We start from the raw sequence: 14,423 nt of genomic DNA on the forward strand, positions 1-14,423 counted from the left end.
TAACTAAAAACATGTGTAGTAAGCAGCTTTTAAGCAGTTATTACGCATGTGACTAATCATTAGATGTGGTTTTATTGCATCTAATGATAGTCTATGGGAAATTTACGCTGCGGGGACGGAGCGTCTCCGCATTGTAAATAGACATGCTGTGGTCTATAAAGACGCGCCGTATGTCCGGATACACAGTCTGCCGCTTGCGTCTCTGTACACATAGTGGAGATGGGATATCATGAAATCCCCTCCACTATGCTGTAACATCTGGACGCTGCGTTTACTGACCATGGAAACACAGCCTAATACTATATTTTTACTGCAGTATGATAGTGAAGAGAGAATATGAATTAAGGAATTTTATACACTTTCTAAATTTATATTTTAAACACTTTACTAGGCATATAAAAACAAATAGGCCGGAAACCCAGTTAACCAAAGTAAAATACACAGCACCAAAAGATTATGGAAGGACAAATATGACACATGTATGCAAACATTTATTTCTACAATACTCATGAGTGTACAAAGGATATAACAGTCGCTTTCCATTGGATTGTTTACCACAATACTGAACAGAATATTTAGCTTCATTGTCTGAACCCCATCCTTTGTAGTATACAAGAAATTAGTGAATCCCACAACAGAAATGTGTCAGAGGCCAACCACAGAAGGAAAATCTACCAAAACATAAAATGAGTCACTTGTATAAAACCTTAACACTGTAAATGATAAAAAAAACAACATTTAAAGAAAAGGCACATAAACACCATTGAAATGCACAATATTAAAATAGTGTATGTTATAAGCAGTAGGCACTCGTATGTTTAATATAAAAACACAATGACATTCTATAATGAGCTTTGGCTCCAAATATGAGATATAGCTATGAATACTGTAAAGAAGAATACCGCATTTAGTCAAAATAAGTTAGTTTTGCTCCTTCATTGAACAAATGTTACCCAATGATAGCAAATATGGGCACTTAATAAATGAGAATTCTTAAAAACTCCTTTAAGCCTGTAGAAACGATCTAGTTTATAATATGCTCCCCCCAAAAAAAGTAATACGAGTGACCTTAGTTTGTCTGCTAAAATGAAGTTCCATCCTATAGGAGATTAACAATGATACAGTACTGAATTTTTATTAACCATAAAGGATTAAACCACTTCGGGGATTTTTGTTTCTACGTGTTTACGTGGAATGAGTGCAGTGATATACTTTACAGTGATATGAGTGCGAATTGAGATACTGATTTGGCTTTTATCCTAAGTCATTATTGCACGACTCGTTAAAGGGTTGATTGTGACTTGTAGGATCGCTACTTCCAACAGGTGGCGCTATAGAGTTAAGTCCTCTTTTTCTCAGAAGAGGCAATTTGCATATGCAGTGATATACTCACAAGTAGGGTTGAGCGAATTTGTTCGGATTCAGTTGCTGAATCTGAATTTGCCATATTCGTGCAATATTGGTACCCTATTTGTGCCGAATGTATGTTTGATGATCAGTTCAGAACACATTCGGTAATTTCTACTCCCATTGACTCTAATGAAGTTCGGCTGTGTTCGAAGAATATTGCAAAAACAATATTCGCTGCCGAACAAATTCGGAACCAAATCCGAACAAATCAGCTCAACTCTACTCACCAGTGGCTATTTTCTGACATTTTCAGAGGCTCTCCAGTCCACTTCTGCGTCACATGCCTGCACTTGTGGCCTGCTAAATCCCAGTGTTTGCGGTGTGTTACAGAGATCAGTTTCTCAATTCAAGTCTATGAAACAGAGACTGAGGCTGAGGCTAGAGTCTCAGCATTGCATAGAGAAAATTCAAAAGGTGACCTCAGGTCCGCACAGACGACAACGACGCGGCAGTCACAATCCTGGAATGCATGTCACTGCACTCAGTACATGCACATAATTTTTAACAAAAAAATTACTGAAGTGATCCCTTGAAAGCAAGACACTGCTCCATGAAAATATTTAATGTCTCCTAATCAGCATAGAAAGTCTTGATTATACCATAAGACTTACCTGCACCATTATCCGAATGAAATGCAGCACTGTTGGAAATAGGAGGAAACTTAATTTTTAAGTTATTTTCCTCTTAAATGCAAAAACACAAGTATCTTACATTTAAAAGAGAAATGTAAACGAGAACCTGTCAGAATGATTTACTAGTCAAACTTTGGTACTCCAAAAATTGTAGTCACACGTGTAACATTGCACAGCATTTGGCCCAGTGCTGTAGCACAGACACACTGCTCACACTCGCAGCAGAGGGTCGCTAGCATATCACATCGGATGCTATGCTAGTGTGATTTCGGCCTAATACAAAGAATGTATTTTTTTTTGTTGTAGTAGGACCTTCACAGCCATACCACTAGTGATAAAATCATCCCAATAGGCTCCCTTCAGGCTATGTTCAAATGGCAATTCCCTCACATCAGTGGCGCTGTCGGTGCTTACGCCTGAGCTCTTTGAAAATTAGATTCAGGAGTATGCTATAACTGGGTTTGACTGTAATGATGCAGTCGGAGTCACTTTGTCAGATATACATTTTGAACCTTATCTGCCTCTTTGAGGCAGGCTGGAGGACTCCGATAACCATATCTTGGACAGTGTTCTGTCTATTTGAGGCAGGCTCTGACAGACAGTCTACATTATTACAGTCAATGACCCGGTCAAAATCCTGGATCCAGTTTCCCAGGATTGCAGATGTAAGCCACAATGAAGCCACTGACACGAAGGTAAAACGCCATGTGAACCCAGCCTTTAATGTGAAGAGAAAAGCTGTGCATTTGTGACCCATTACAGTAAACATGTGTGGAATTCATTACAAATACGGTATAAGAGCTGCTGAGGTATACACAGCCTTTCATTGGCACTAAATATACATCTTATGAACAGTTTTACTATGGCTGAATGTAGAAGCTGTAAATGAGAACAAAACTGCACATCTAAGGGATCTTACCATACAACTTACTTTCTTTTTTAATTCTTATTAAGCACTTGCTTATATAAATTCCTTTCTAAACATATGTGCTATATTATGGGTATAATAACACAGCTGAGAATGTAGATTAGGTGTCCCCCCTCCACTGAGAGCAGATTATTTTTACAAACAGCACTGACTACAATAGTGATAAGACACTTTTACAGTGTGGGAGGACACACTGCATATATATGTTGGCCACTGAGACAGAATACTGAGGCAAATTGTAGGAAAGAAGCAGTGCTTTCATGTAGCCATACTGAATAGATTAGGCATGCTGCGCTGCAACCTGCCTCACTAAGGCTACTTTCACACTGGCGTTTACTGCAAAACGTCGTAATGCGTCGTTTTGCCGAAAAAAACGCATCCTGCAAAAGTGCTTGCAGGATGCGTTTTTTTTTGCATTGACTTACATTAGCGACGCATTGCCACACGTCGCAACCGTCGTGCGACAGTTGCGCCGTGTTGTGGTGGACCGTCGGGACCCAAAAACATTACATGTAACGTTTTTTGCTCCCGACGGTCTGCTTTTTCCGACCGCGCATGCGCGGCCGGAACTCCGCCCCCACCTCCCCGCACCTCACAATGGGGCTGCGGATGCGCTGGAAAAATGCATCCGCTGCCCCCGTTGTGCGGCGGAGACAACGCTAGCGTCGGGGACCTCGGCCCGACGCACTGCGACGGACCGAGCCCGACGCTAGTTTGAAAGAAGCCTAAGATATCGATTAGTAAATACAGGTTTTTTTGTAATAACTGTCCCTTTAAATTCCATCAATACCACAAGGAAAAATCACTTGTTGAGAACAGATCTCCGCAATTATTTATACATTTAAGCTACCTGAACATGAATTCCTGGCATGTAAAACGTAGGAGGGCTCAACAGTCTTAGGCTACTTTCACACTAGCGTTAACTGCATTCCGTCACAATGCGTCGTTTTGCCGAAAAAACGCATCCTGCAAAAGTGTTTGCAGGATGCGTTTTTTCACCATTGATTAACATTAAGCGACGCATTGTGACGGATTGCCACACGTCGCACCCGTCGTGCGACGGATGCGTCGTGCAGTGGCGGACCGTCGGGAGGAAAAAACCTTGCTTGCAACGTTTTTTGCTCCGTCGTAAACGTCTTTTCCGACCGCGCATGCGCGGCCGGAACTCCGCCCCCACCTCCCCGCACCTCACAATGGGGCAGCGGATGCGCTGGAAAAATGCATCCGCTGCCCCCGTTGTGCGGCGGAGACAACGCTAGCGTCGGGAACGTCGGCCCGACGCACAGCGACGGGCCGAGCCCGACGCTAGTGTGAAAGAAGCCTAATACCCGTCCTTACAAAGTGTCCTGAGAGTTGTGTCAGTAAAAAGATCTCAACCTGCATGGTCTGATGCAACATCTACTCCTCCATCTCCAAAATCAAACATAGGCTCGCCTTCACCACTTCCATGTGCCAAATAATCTTCCAAAACTTTAGCAGGGTCCCGAAGAAAGATAACCAAAACAGTAATATTGTCACTAGAGCCTGCTTCTTTGGCCGCTGACACCAGCTTTGCAGCAACATGTTGTCCATCTCCACCATTCTCCTGAAGGTGACCCAAAACAAGGCCAGGAACCTCAGATGAAGACACTGCGTCATAAAAACCATCACAGGCCAAAACAAGGAAGTCATCTGAGCCACTAAGGGTACGTGAGGACACATCTCCTTCTCCAGACACATAGGGTTTTTGGTCAATATCACCTGGAAAGAGAAGAAATGTTATACAAGTATAGTCAGTAATTGCAATAATCCATGGACATAAAAAAAAAAAAAAAAAAAAAAGATTGGAGGACCCCCTATTTTCACATGATTGGATCATCACAATGCTGAAGGCAATAATTTTCATCCATACAAAAAGTAGTGTTCTGCAAGATTTACATCATCATTGAGTTATCACAAGTTATGAACAACTCTAAGCAATCAGCAATAGCGGCAGGTGGAATCTCGATCCACCTGCCGCTATTAAACAGTGAAATGTCGCTGTCAAGCGCTGACAGCGGCATTTAACTACCGCTTCTGGCCGCGCGGCCGGAAATGCGCGCATCGCCGAACCCGTCACATGATCGGGGGTCAGCGATGCGTCATCATAGTAACCAGGGATCTCATTATCGCTGCTATGTAGCAGAGCCGATCAGGCTATGCCAGCTTCTAGCCTCCCATGGAGGCTATTGAAGCATGGCAAAAGTTAAAAAAAAAAAATGTTTTAAAAAATATGAAAAAAAAATATATATATTAAAGTTTAAATCTCCCCCCTTTCACCCCATTCAAAATAAAAAAACAAACCAAACACATATTTGGTATCGCCGCGTTCAGAATTGCTCGATCAATAATAAAAAAAAACATTAACCTGATCGCTAAACAGCGTAATGAGAAAAAAATTCGAAACGCCAGAATTACGTTTTTTTGGTCGCCGCGACATTGCATTAAAATGTAATAACGGGCGATCAAAAGAACGTATCTGCACAAATGTGGTATCAATAAAAACTTTATCTCGGCACGCAAAAAATAAGCCCTCACCCGACCCCAGATCACCAAAAATGTTGACGCTATGGGTATAGGAAAATGGCGCATTTTTTCAGCAAAGTTTTGAATTTTTTTTCACCACTTAGATAAAAAATAACCTAGACATGTTTGGTGTCTATGAACTCGTAATGACCTGGAGAATCACAATGGCACAATGGTCAGTTTTTGCATTTAGTGAACCTAGCAAAAAAGCCAAACAAAAAACAAGTGTGGGATTGCATTTTTTTTTTGCAATTTCTCCACACTTGGATTTTTTTCCCGTTTTCTAGTACAAGACATGGTAAAACCAATGGTGTCGTTCAAAAGTACAACTCGTCCCGCAAAAAAAAGCCCTCACATGGCCATATTGACGGAAAAATAAAAAAGTTATGGCTCTGGGAAGGAGGGGAGCGAAAAACAAAAACGCAAAAAGGGCCACATCTTGAAGAGGTTAATGGGTCCCACTGATTCTGTGAGAGTTTTTTGTGACATATTCTACTTAACGATAGTGGCAACATTTCTTCGCTGGAACTTATGTGAAAAAAAAACCCAACAAATTTGTCAAAAATTTCACAATTTTCAACCTTTTAATTTTTATACCCTTAAATCAGAAAGTCATGTCACAAAATACAGTTAACAACATTTCCCACATCTCTACTTTACATCAGCACAATTTTTTTTGTTAGGAAGTTAAGGGTTAAAAGTTGACCAGCGATTTCTCATTTTTCCAACAACATTTACAAAACCATTTTTAGGGACCTTTGGGTATTTTCTATCATATCTATCCTCAAAAGTGACACCATTTTAAAAACTGCACCCCTCAAGGTGTTCAAAACCACATTCAAGAAGTTTATTAACCCTTCAGGTGCTTCACAGGAATTAATAGAATGTAGAAGGAAAAAAATGATTATTTTTTTTTTCACAAATTTTACTTTAGACCCAATTTTTTTTTATTGTCACAAGGGTAATACGGGAAAATGGACCCCACAATTTGTTGTGCAATTTCTCCTGAGCACACCAGTACCCCATATGTGGGGGAAAACCACTGTTTGCATGGATGGAACGGAAGAAGAGCCGTTTCATTTTTTGAACGCAAAATTAATTTGCTGGATTAATTAGCAGACGCCATGTCGCATTTGGAGAGACTCCGACACCCCCACACAACTCACACTATGTTGGAAACTAGACCCCTCAGGAAATTAATTTAAATGTGTGGTGAGCGCCTTGAATGCACAGGCGCTTCATAGAATTTTACAAGGTTGATCTGTGAAAATGAATATAAGGATTTTTGTGTACTCACCGTAAAATCCTTTTCTCCAAGCCATTCATTGGGGGACACAGACCATGGGTGTATGCTGCTGCCACCAGGAGGCTGACACTAAGTGATACAAAGAAAGTTAGCTCCTCCCCTGCAGTATACACCCTCCTGCTGGCTCCCAGCTAACCAGTTCGGTGCAAAAGCAGTAGGAGATCAATAACAAACATATAAGCGTATAGCATGTCACATTATATATGAGAGTATAACATATCAAATGATAAAAACAAGCACAAACTAATAATAGGGAGGGAGCTGTGTCCCCCAATGAATGGCTCGGAGAAAAGGATTTTACGGTGAGTACACAAAAATCCTTATTTCTCCTTCGCCTCATTGGGGGACACAGACCATGGGACGTCCCAAAGCAGTCCCTGGGTGGGGGCAACATCAGAGCAGGCCGTGTAACCGCTACTTACAAGTGCGCCACCGCGGCCTGCAAAGTCCGCCTGCCCAGACTCACATCTGTGGAAGTGTGTGAATTATAGTGCTTCAAGAATGCATGCGGACTGGAGGAATTGGCAAGCTTGTGGTCGTGCTTGCCGACGTCTGGTGCCTAGAGCCCTCAGACAGGGAGATAGGCTGACATCTAGCACGGAAGGACTCCTGGATGGTGAAAAGAATCCACCAGGCAAACATGGCCGATGAAAAACGGCTAAACCCTTCCTGTGACCGTCAGGAAGCCTACTTACCATCGAGAAGCCCAAGTAAAGTGTCCAACCTTTGGAAGGATGCCGTCCTCGATACGTACCCACTCGGAGCACTCGCTGCTTCTAGATTATGGAGAACCCATTCCGTTTTGTGGACTGGAGCCGAAAGAGATGAGAGGACGATGCCCCTGCAACAGTGGGAATACAATACCACCTTGGCAACGAGGGAAGGGAATGGCTTGGGGGCAACCTTGCCTTGATGGTAATAAGGAAAAAAGTCTGAAAAAAAAACAGAGCGGCGAGCTGTGAAGACTCATCAGGATGACAAGAACGCAGAGAAAAAAGGGGAGTGACCTTCCCTGATAGTAAAGTCCGTCCGGATCAAAAAAGGGGTCTACTGTAAGATCCCCAGGACCATTAAGGTCCCACAGATCTAACGGTACGCGGTAGGGAAGAACTACAGGTGAAGGCTCCCTGCGAGAAAAGTCCATATTTCCAGTTTTGTCACAATAAGACGGAAAAATACTAGTACCGCAAGCGAGAAAACCTGACATGGTCAGTGCGGGTCTCCCGGGATCACTGGGGCCCTTCCTGCTTCCAAAAAGATCTCAGACGTAGTGGAAGAGGGGTTATGGAAATTGGTACCATGGAAGAACAGAGCATGCAATGTGATGGTCTTGGATCTCGAGGCCAAACCATGAACTGGAGTACATTGGTGTTCAGCTCGGACACCATCCGACCTACAGGTCCTTCTCAAAAAATTAGCATATAGTGTTAAATTTCATTATTTACCATAATGTAATGATTACAATTAAACTTTCATATATTATAGATTCATTATCCACCAACTGAAATTTGTCAGGTCTTTTATTGTTTTAATACTGATGATTTTGGCTTACAACTCCTGATAACCCAAAAAACCTGTCTCAATAAATTAGCATATTTCAACCTTCCAATCAAATAAAAGTGTTTTTTAATAACAAACAAAAAAACCATCAAATAATAATGTTCAGTTATGCACTCAATACTTGGTCGGGAATCCTTTGGCAGAAATGACTGCTTCAATGCGGCGTGGCATGGAGGCAATCAGCCTGTGACACTGCTGAGATGTTATGGAGGCCCAGGATGCTTCAATAGCGGCCTTAAGCTCATCCAGAGTGTTGGGTCTTGCGTCTCTCAACTTTCTCTTCACAATATCCCACAGATTCTCTATGGGGTTCAGGTCAGGAGAGTTGGCAGGCCAATTGAGCACAGTAATACCATGGTCAGTAAACCATTTACCAGTGGTTTTGGCACTGTGAGCAGGTGCCAGGAAGCATGAAGTGCTCCAAAATCTCCTGATAGCTAGCTGCATTGACCCTGCCCTTGATGAAACACAGTGGACCAACACCAGCAGCTGACATGGCACCCCACACCATCACTGAGTGGGTACTTGACACTGGACTTCAGGCATTTTGGCATTTCCTTCTCCCCAGTCTTCCTCCAGACTCTGGCACCTTGATTTCCGAATGACATGCAAAATTTGCTTTCATCAGAAAAAAGTACTTGGGACCACTTAGCAACAGTCCAGTGCTGCTTCTCTGTAGCCCAGGTCAGGCGCTTCTGCCGCTGTTTATGGTTCAAAAGTGGCTTTACCTGGGGAATGCGGCACCTGTAGCCCATTTCCTGCACACGCCTGTGCACGGTGGCTCTGGATGTTTCCACACCAGACTCAGTCCACTGCTTCCTCAGGTTCCCCAAGGTCTGGAATCGGTCCTTCTCCACAATCTTCCTCAGGGTCCGGTCACCTCTTCTCGTTGTACAGCGTTTTCTGCCACATTGTTTCCTTCCAACAGACTTACCATTGAGGTGCCTTGATACAGCACTCTGGGAACAGCCTATTTGTTGAGAAATTTCTTTCTGGGTCTTACCCTCTTGCTTGAGGGTGTCAATGATGGCCTTCTTGACATCTGTCAGGTCGCTAGTCTTACCCATGATGGGGGTTTTGAGTAATGAACCAGGCAGGGAGTTTTTAAAAGCCTCAGGTATCTTTTGCATGTGTTTAGAGTTAATTAGTTGATTCAGAAGATTAGGGTAATAGGTCGTTTAGAGAACCTTTTCTTGATATGCTAATTTATTGAGACAGGTTTTTTGGGTTATCAGGAGTTGTAGGCCAAAATCATCAGTATTAAAACAATAAAAGACCTGACAAATTTCAGTTGGTGGATAATGAATCTATAATATATGAAAGTTTAATTGTAATCATTACATTATGGTAAATAATGAAATTTAACACTATATGCTAATTTTTTGAGAAGGACCTGTACATCTGGAGTACTCCAGTGAAGGCAGATCTGATGGAAGACTTCCGAGTGAAGTTCCCACTCACTTGAGGAGAAACCCTTCACGGCTGAATATGTCAGCCGCCCAGTGTTCTACTCCAGGGATATGTACTGTTGAGATCACCGAATGTTAGATCTCGGCCCATCAGAGAGTGTGAGGTACCTCGGCCATGGCGCTTGACTGTGGGTACTTGCTAGATTGGTTGACGTATGGCACAGCCGTGGTATTATCTAATTGAATACGGATGGTTGACCCGCCTAAAGGCAGTGGACCTGCTGTAGGATTAGCCGTACCGTTCGGATCCCCAGAGTAATGATCGGGAGAAGAATACTGGCATTGGTATTCCCAAATAACCATTGGACCAGGAGAAGGCTGTGGATGAGGAAGGAGCTCAGAGACTACCGTTTGAAAGCCTGATTGACTTACTGAAAAACGAGCGGAGCGAAAGAAACTGCTTCCATTGTCGTCTTTTTCTCAGAACCCTCCTAGCGAATGAGTGATCAAGTGCACGAGCTTCCTGTTGAAGGGCCACGACCTTGACTCGAGAGAGAATTACCATCCTTCTTGTGCAGATCATCCTCAAAAAGGATCTGCTGGGCTGGGAATGAGGAAAAAACTTGTCTAAGTTTAGCTGCTAGCCCAAGTGAGAGAGTATTGCAAGTGGTATAGACGACTCAGCGTAGTCCTTGAACAGCGGCTAGAAAGTCGACCAAATAGGGCAGGACGACCATGCTTCTAGGGTGCAAGAAGCACATGACAACCGCCATGACCCTTGCGACCACTCTGGTGTGGTAGCCAGGCCGAAGGGGAAGGTCGTGACTTGAGAATGCTGTTCGCGAATGGAAAGGCGAAGAGATTATTGTAGAGGGGAAAAATAGGAATGTGAGGGTAAGAATCGCGAATGTCGATGGATGCTAGAAACTCCACCTTTTTCTGTTGAAGTAATGGCTGAGCGGAGAAACTCCATCTGAAAAAGGAGGACCTTGTAAAAGGTTGTTAGAAGTTTGAGGTCCAGAAATGGTCTTACTTTCCATACCCTCCTTTTAGGAACCAAGATCCCTTAGATCTAGACTGTCCTGGACAACGCTTCCACTGCTGGTTGGGTCTGTAGAAAAGATACGATCCCTTGTTAGTCTCCCGCTCAGAAGATTTGATTGGCTAGCTATACTGTCTTCGGGAAAATGCTACTTGTGTGAATCGAAGTAGTTAAGGTCTCTGACCAGGAGACTATCGGTCAAGCAAACTATGTGACGGCTAAGGAAGGGTAGAGCGCTGAACCCGAAACCACAAGACAGAACGAACCAGATTTGCTATCCGACCGTCTGTGGTATATTAATTGATGATAGATCGGGCAGGGATACTGGTAGGTATACCACAAGAAATTCTACCCGGTCAGTCTGCCAAGCGGCAGAATGCGGGGCTGCAACCAGGAGGTCTCTTGCCATCGTCGTGCAGAGAAGAAAATTAGAAACCCTCGACCCACCATCCTCTTAACAGGGACGTGGAGAGGAATCGTCCGCGTTCTTGCATCATCCGCTAAATAGTGGTGATACAAAGGGGGGTGCTCGGACGCCAAAAATGTGTGCCTCTGTACATCCCCAGAGTTGAGGTCCCCGGGTGGACAGGGCAGGTTGTCTGGCGTTAGGCCTGGATGCAGAAGAGGATACATGGAGGCGACACTGCATGTGCTCATCTGTTGAAGGTGTGGGGGGGAATCGGAGCCCTTTGAAGGACCCATCGCCCATAAAAATCAGACCAGGTATGGCATCCCACTTAGAGGCTTCTGTCCAGTGAATCGCTCGTCAATTTGTTGATGGTATAAATAGGAGACTCTTTTTCTGAAGCTCTGGCAATCCAAGGCAATATCCGATCCATATTCAGCGTTGTTCTCGACAAATCATAGGGGAGAGATCAGGAAATGAAAACATCCATTTTCTAGACGCCTGTACGTTTTTCAAGAATACTTACGGCCCCTGCTAGTTGACGGCTCCCATGTAGGAGAGGGACCATGTATAACGGTCCTGCGAGCACTCCGAGCCACAGAGGGTTCACAGAGGGATTCAATGTCTTGGTCAGAGAAACCATGGGCTGCGGTTAGTGACAAAGTCCACTGAGGGGGACTAGGTACTCTGAGATAAACTGGGATCAGCGGCGGAAGGCTCCAGAGCTCAGTTAGGGGGACCAGCTTCGGATTGATGATGTGCCCTTAAGACCAGTAAATACTGGTCATGCGCCTTTAAGACTAGGGAATACTGGTCATGTGCCTTTAAGACCAGGAATACTGGTCATGCGCCTTTAAGACCAGGGAATACTGGTCATGTGCCTTTAAGACCGGGGGATTTTTCAAAGATTACGCCAGAGGTGAAGCCCCTTGAGGGGAACTAGGTACTCTGGGAAGAGCCGGGATCGGTGGCGGCTGAGGGCTCCTGAGCTCATTTGAACCAAGTACTCTGGGAAAGGTGACCGGCTTCTGGCTGGTCATGAGTTAAAGAGCAGAGAATTGTGCCCCTTTTAAACTAGGGAACCTTTAAGACCAGGGAATGCTGCTCATGTGTGTTTACAAAGCCAGGGAAAGCTGGACATGTACCTATGAGCCCAGCGACTACTGGGCATGCGTCTTTAAGACCAGGGAATGCGGTCATGTACCCTTAAGACCTGTGCCTTTAAGACCAGAGGCTGCTGGACAACCAGAGATTGCAAGTCTTAAGTATTAAACAACATGGAACGCTAGTCCTTTTATGCTGCCGGGAGGATTTTCCTTACCGAGATTCTGAGTCCCCCGTCTGGAATAGCACTGTCTTCAGCGCTGAGTACCGCCAGTGCGATGCAGCAGCCACTTCCGGATGAGCTCGTGTCCAGAAATGGCAGGAGGATGAAGATGGTCGCCGAGAATAGAGTTCTCGTCCTGAATGAGAGGCGCCTGAATGGGGGGGGGGGGCGGAGCCTGAAGCGCGGCCTAGCATGGGCAGAGTTCCGGGTTGCGGCCTACACAAACCCGAAGCCGGGGGCTAAATTTTTGAAGCCAGCCGGCACCGAAGGGAAAAAGCCGCCGGATGCGCAGAGCCCTCCAACCGCTCGAGTCCCGGCACTTACCCCAGTATGCAGCTTTGTCCAGCAGGTCAGAAGGTAGAAAAAAATAATAATAATAAAAAAAAAAATCATGTGCTGTTGCTGCTGTTTGGACGGTGCAGGTATAAGAAAAGTCCTCAATCCATCGTCCCCTTTAGCAGGGAGGAGGAGAGGAACCGTCCGCCTCCTTGTACCATCCGCTCTTAATAGTGGTGGTGCAGTGGGGGCTGCTCGGAAGCCAAGCTGGAAGGTGCCTCTGAACAGCCGAGGGTAAAACCTGGTGGTCAGGGCTGAATGTCCGGCAATAGGCCTGGCTACAGAAGAGGATACTGGAGGTGACACTCCAGTGCTCGTCTGGTAAGGGAGGGGGAGATCGGTGCCCTTGAAGGGGCCCGTCGCCCCTAGAATCAGCTCAGGCAGTGGCTTCCCACGTCGCAGGAGAGGATACGGAGAGGTGAAACTCCCGTGCTCGCCTGTTGTTGGTTCGGGGGAGATCGGAACATGAAAGAATCCGTTGCCCCCTTCGTCCATTGTAAAAGGTAAAAAGAGTTAAGAGTTCTTTGGGTCTGAATAGCAGACCCGTCGGTGTGCCTCCTACGGACACTAAGCAAGAACTGGTTAGCTGGGAGCCAGCAGGAGGGTGTATACTGCAGGGGAGGAGCTAACTTTCTTTGTATCACTTAGTGTCAGCCTCCTGGTGGCAGCAGCATACACCCATGGTCTGTGTCCCCCAATGAGGCGAAGGAGAAATATAAATATATATATATATATATATATATATATATATATATACATATACATACATACATATACATACATACACACACACTGCTCAAAGACATAGGGAAATAAAGGGAACACAAACAACAGAATATAACTCCAGGTAAGTCATACTTCTGTGAAATCAAACTGTCCACTTAGGAAGCAACACTGTTTGACAAACAATTTCACATGCTGTTGTGCAAATGGAATAGACAACAGATGGAAATTATTGGCAATTATCAAGACACACTCGATAAAGGAGTGGTTCTGCAGGTGGGGACCACAGACCACACCTCTCTACACCAATGCTTTCTGGCTGATGTTTTGGTCACTTTTGAATGTTGGTTGTGCTTTCATACTCGTGGTAGCATGAGACGGACTCTACAACCCACACAAGTGGCTCAGGTAGTGCAGCTCATCCAGGATGGCACATCAATGCGAGCTGTGGCAGGAAGGTTTGCTGTATCTCTCAGCGTAGTGTCCAGAGGCTGGTGGCACTACCAGGAGACAGGCTAGTACACCAGGAGATGTGAAGGGGGCCGTAGGGGGGCAACAACCCAGCAGTATGACCGCTATCTCAGCCTTTGTGCAAGGAGGAACAGGAGGATCATCGCGCACCTGCTGTGTCCCGGGCAGGCTGCAGCCGCTGAGACAGGAGCAGGAAGCAACGCGGGCAAGAGGAAAGGTGAGGAGAGTGGTTTTTTTTTTACTGGACTGTGGGGACATTCTCGGGGGGAGGGGGGGGGGGGGGGGGGAGGAGGAGGAGGAGGAGGAGAGATGCGGGCTGTGCTGGATAT

General features: G+C 45.0%; 1 protein-coding gene across 1 annotated transcript in view; it reads right to left on the reverse strand.

The window, feature by feature from the left end:
* Positions 1-473: 473 nt before the first annotated feature.
* PPM1F (protein phosphatase, Mg2+/Mn2+ dependent 1F) overlaps positions 474-14,423 on the reverse strand; it is a 48,702-nt gene continuing 34,752 nt past the window's right edge. Inside the window, exon 7 of the mRNA XM_077293422.1 lies at positions 474-4,710. Within this exon, the coding sequence (XP_077149537.1) occupies positions 4,343-4,710 (368 nt within the window). The 3' untranslated portion in view covers positions 474-4,342. The remainder of the gene's footprint in view (positions 4,711-14,423) is intronic.

Source organism: Ranitomeya variabilis, chromosome 1 (assembly GCF_051348905.1).
Source record: "Ranitomeya variabilis isolate aRanVar5 chromosome 1, aRanVar5.hap1, whole genome shotgun sequence".
Lineage (NCBI taxonomy): Eukaryota > Metazoa > Chordata > Amphibia > Anura > Dendrobatidae > Ranitomeya > Ranitomeya variabilis.